General features: G+C 47.9%; 1 protein-coding gene across 1 annotated transcript in view; it reads left to right on the top strand.

Annotated features, from left to right (window-relative positions):
- Positions 1-860, top strand: part of LOC104387684 (chromosome unknown open reading frame, human C14orf105) — an 11,443-nt gene extending 10,583 nt beyond the window's left edge. Inside the window, exon 6 of the mRNA XM_009996467.1 lies at positions 616-860. Coding sequence (XP_009994769.1) covers positions 616-860 — 245 coding nt within the window. The remainder of the gene's footprint in view (positions 1-615) is intronic.
- The last annotated feature ends 4,300 nt before the right edge of the window (positions 861-5,160 follow it).

Raw genomic sequence — 5,160 nt, forward strand, 5'->3', positions numbered from 1 at the left:
GCAGGAATGGAGATAGCACAAATCTGGAGGGTTTTGGATTTGGCTGTGACTCTGATCTAAGCTTTGGGACACTGGTTGACCTGGGCTGGGCGAGCAGTTGGGGGTTTGGAGATGCCAGGGCACACAAGGTGACCCCACTGTCCCCAGTGAAGGGGAAATGGCAGCTGATCTCAGCTGCCACTTGGTGCCAACACCTCTGAGGCACAAGCCCTGTTCCACTTTGTTTGCCACAGCGTGCACATCACACACTTGGCACAGGCTGGAGATGTGTCACCAAAGGTAAGAATGCTTAAACCAGTGAAAAATGTGTCTCCCAGTGAACTTTCACCAGGAGAAAGGGGAACGGACTTGGCTGCTCCTCTTCCCTTGAGTTGCTTCACCTGAGCTCTCTTCTGACTGGGAATAAAACCCTCCTGCCTCCTGCCAGGCTCTATAATTCCACCAAATATAATCCTGAGTATCCTGAGCTCAGCCTGGTCTGGTCTTAAAGAAGACCTTCCAGGATCTTCTTTAGATGTCCCCAGTTGCCCATAGCCATTTCCAGCTAAACTCAAGGGGACTGGGCATACAGCCCTACTAAATTATGAGTATTTTTGGTTTCTTTCTCTCCCCAAGGAAACACGTGGGGCAGAGGACTCTCCAGGCAACATGATGGGCATGAAGTCTCTCCAGAAAGGAACAGCAAGGTTGACCTGTGGTTCTGCAGGGAGCCACGGACAAGGGATCTGTTCTGGGACACCTCCAGCACTGGCTCTGAGGAGTGGGAAAGGGAAGAGAAGATTTACCACAAACGTAGGCTTGTGAGAACCAAGACAGAGAGGTTTTCTCTCTTTGATGACTTCTTTGATAAGGACTTCTAGTGGTGGGGTGGGAGGGACACGCTGAAGAAAAAAGCTCCAGCCTTGGTGGAGCTGAAACCCCTCCAGATGGATGGATTGGAGGTGGAGACATGATGTGGGCAGTTAGTGGCACTTCTGGGAGGAAGGTCCAGTGGAAAGGACAGCTGGAAACCAGGAGGTCACTGGTGTGGAGTGAACAATGACTGGCTGGGCTACGTGGCTGAACCAAAATATCTGTGGAAGAAATGGCTTGGACTGAGCAACAATGAAGTCAATGTGGAAGGAGGAGAAGGAGGCTGCAATAAAAAACAACAACCAACCCAAGGAGAAGCTGAAAATTATTCTGGGACAACCCCAAATATTAAGTTCCAGCTGAAATGAAATGTTTCTTTTATTTTTGGGTTACTCAACCTTTCCATTGAACTTTCTGTTTTTAACCTTACATCCTTTTCTAAACCACAAGAAAAATCCCAGTTCAAAATGCAAGGTAAAATGGTTCCTTCAAGAAACCTCTAAAATAAATATTCTGGCATTTCTAAAATTCTTTTTTTTTTACTCTGTCTTTTTTTTTTTTTTTTAATTATTTCCTTTCCTCCCCTGCTCTGGACACCAAAATACATTGACTTTCTTCAGTACCAACCTCCCGTTTTATGGTTCATCTTCTAAACAGCTGGTGTTTGTTCACTTGCCTTCTCTCTTCAGGGTTCAATCCTGCAGAGGGAGTGGTGGAACCTGAGGGATCTCCAGCATCTTCTGCAGTCACACACCCCAGCTCTGCAGCGTGATGGTCCAGGAATCCACCAGGAATTTGGTTGGACTGCCCTGTTGCATCCTGACATTTCTTAATTTTTAGAAAAAGATGGTTATATGAAGGGTGCCTGATCTATCAAAAAGATCCATGCAGATCCATCCCTCCTAAACTGTATTTTTTAATAAATTGTCAGCTTTTCTTTCTAAAATAATTCATCATCTGAGAAAGAACTTCACCCTGGTCTCCTAGTTCCTACCTGGTTGTCTTTGTAGGTCCATAAAGGCCACCACAGTCAAGGTGCATCATCTTTGTGGGAAACAGTAAGTCATCCAAGCACAGACAAAACAATTCACTGGAATTTCAGTGATGGATCTGATTTTTATGTGGCAAACTGGGTATGTGGGGGACTGGTGCTACACTAGGGGAGGGAAAGAACCCACCAGCAGCCATGGCAAGAAGACTTGCCTGATTCACAGCACCAATTTTACCTCTGCTTGAAGTTGCAGAACTGACAAAGGGCATAAAATCTTCCTCACACCTCTTGCTTGTCTCCCATGGTTGCTTTCCACTTAGTCTCTCTAAAAACCTTCCCAAAGGTAAAACATCTTCAAACCAGCTTGTTAGCACAGGACAGGGACTCCTGGAGTAAGAAACACAATTATAATCACAGAGACTTTCAATTCCTTCTGCTGGAAATCTTATCCTCTTTTTTTTAAGCTGTTCAACCTGGAGAAGAGAAGGCTCCAGGGAGGCCTTAGAGCACCTTCTGGTACCTGAGGGGCTACAGGAAAGCTGGGGAGAGAATTTTGACCAGGATATGGAGTGATAGGACAAGGGGAAATGGTTTTAAACTAAAAGAGGGTAGATTTATATTAGATATTAAGAAGAAATTCCTTACTGTGAGGGTGGTGAGACCTTGGCCCAGGTTGCCCAGAGAAGCTGTGGCTGCCCCATCCCTGGCAGTGTTGAAGGGCAGGTTGGATGGGGCTTGGAGCAACCTGGGCTGGTGGGAGGTGTCCCTGCCCATGCAGGGGGGTGGGACTGGGTGATCTTTAAGGTCTCTTTCAACCCAAACCAGTCTGTGATTCTATCTGAAGCTCTCAATTATCCAGCACAGATGAGGCATATCCTGCATCACTCTCTGGAACCTTTGCTACCTCCCACAAAGTTGTTTCAGGTGTGTCTGCACTGCATTCTCAGCTTTCTGGACCACTTAGCCAGAAAAAGAGCAGGAGACACATTTCTACACATATTTAGGGGAATTAGACACCCATGGCTGACTCAGTTCCAACATTATTTGTCTCTCTCAGGCTTTATTGAAAATCCAAGACAGAGCAAGAGGTGGAAATCACAGCCAATGCCCCAGGTCAAACCAGGAACCTCCAGCACAGCTGCCCAGCACAGGGCTTCTCTGTCCTGATTTCACCTCTTTCTCCTTTTTGACATCCCTGAATGTACAGCCCATCACAACTTGTCTACGTGCTTCATGGAGAAACTTGCTCCTTGGAGAAAGCCCACACACTGGGGTGATTTCACTGAGAAGCCAAGAAAATGAACGCAACATAGAGGAGGAGGAGGAAGAGAACTGATTTTAATGAGAAAGGAGAACTGCTCAAGGCTAATGAGTCCACATCCAGAGTCTGTGTGTTTTAAAAAAAGCCCCAGAGAACTTTGCTGATAAAGATGGTCATCTTGTGTGAGCTGGAAATACCATGAGAGCTTTGAATTCAACACTGAGGGTAAGCTGAAGAGGTCAATGATTTAATGGGCTGAAACAATTCATCTGGCACTTGTCTATACACCTGTCCTCTTAATGATGTGACACATCTCCCTTCTGGATGCCCATCTGTCAACAATTAAGCTATAATTAGTGAAAATGCAATTTATCTCAGATAGAGCTGATTAGTTTTCCAATAATCACATTGCCAATGCTGGGGAAGAGCAGTGCCCATGGAGAAGAACATGTGCACCATTCAATCCATATCACACAGAAGAAACTAAGCATTAATTTATCAACTTATGATGTGCAAACTTGTCTGTTAGGGAGGCAACAAAATCAGCAAACCTGCCTTCTACTTCAGGTGCTCAAAAATTGTTTACTGTGCTGCCCTTGGTGGTATTAATTACTCATAACCTGTGGAGTTATGATGAATAACTCATCCTCATCTTATGTTTTCCATCATCCTTCCAGAGGCTGGAAATGAAAATGTGGGGGTTTTTTAATACTGAATGTGAAAAGTAGATTTTTTTTTTGTGAGTTACAGAAGATTAAAAAACATCCCCACAAGATGCAACACAGCAAGGAAGGCTTTACAGAGCTGGTTTTCTCTGAATTGCTCCTGACTCCAACTGCTCAATATTAGCTCAACATCTGAAGGCTGAGTCACTATGGCCACCCATGGAGAGGGTGAGATTTGTCCCCACAGCCTCAATCCCAGTCACACACCACAGAAACCAGCACCTCTGCTTGAGCAGAGCCCCTCACCTTGAGGTGCCTCCCTGGGACACAGAGGCTGGAGCAGGATGGGAGCCTGGCTGGCAGGCAAGGATGCAGGCTGGGTTTTGAAGGGTGATGGAACCTGCATGGGGTTTGCTTCTGGTGGTGCAGAGCAATGCATAGTCTGAGGAGGAACAGGCAAGAGAGAAGATTTCAGAGCAGGAAAGTGGAGCGAGATTTGTCTGATGTAACTCTGGGATCATAGAATCAGAGAGTCATTTGGGTTGGAAAAGACATTTAAGATCATCAAGTCCAACTGTCAACCCAGCCCTGCCAAGGCCACCACTGCCCCATGTCCCTCAGCACCACATCTACAGGCTTTGAAATCCCTCCAGGGATGGGGACTCCCCCCCCTGCCCTGGGCAGCCTGGGCCAGGGCCTGACAGCCCTTTGGGGAAGAAATTGCTCCTAATATCCAAGTAAACCTCCCCTGGCACAACTTGAGGCCATTTCCTCTTGTTCCTGGGGAGCAGAGCCCGACCCCCCTGGCTCCAACCTCCTCTCAGGCAGTTGCAGAGCCAGCAGGTCTCCCCTCACCTCCTTGTCTCCAGGCTGGACACCCCCAGCTCCCTCAGCTGCTCCTCCTCACACTTGTGCTCCAGCCCCTTCCCCAGCTCCCTTGCCCTTCTCTGGACACGCTCCAGCCCCTCCATGTCCTTCTTGTGGTGAGGGGCCCAGAACTGACCCCGGGATCTGAGGTGCCCCCTCCCCAGTGCCCAGCACAGGGGGATGATCCCTGCCCTGCTCCTGCTGGCCACACCAGTGCTGACACAAGCCAGGATGCTGGTGGCCTCTTGGCCACCTGGGCACACTGCTATCTGGGGCTGTGAAGACCTTCTCCTTCTGGCTAAGAAAGTGTTTCTGCAGGTACCTCACAGCAACCACTCAGCTTTGAGGCAAGGCTGGACCCATCCCACAGGTTCAACTTACACTTAGTGGGGAGAGGTGTTAGGTCAGTACAATTGAACAAAGCCACAGTCACTGGATCCCATCCAGCACTCTGGATTAGTGTGATTTTCTAACCTTCCTGGGCTCTGTCCCACCTGGTGCTCAGAGCAGGTGACCTCCTCAGG

Source organism: Chaetura pelagica, unplaced genomic scaffold, assembly GCF_000747805.2.
Source record: "Chaetura pelagica isolate M959 unplaced genomic scaffold, ChaPel_1.0 scaffold274, whole genome shotgun sequence".
Classification (NCBI taxonomy): domain Eukaryota; kingdom Metazoa; phylum Chordata; class Aves; order Apodiformes; family Apodidae; genus Chaetura; species Chaetura pelagica.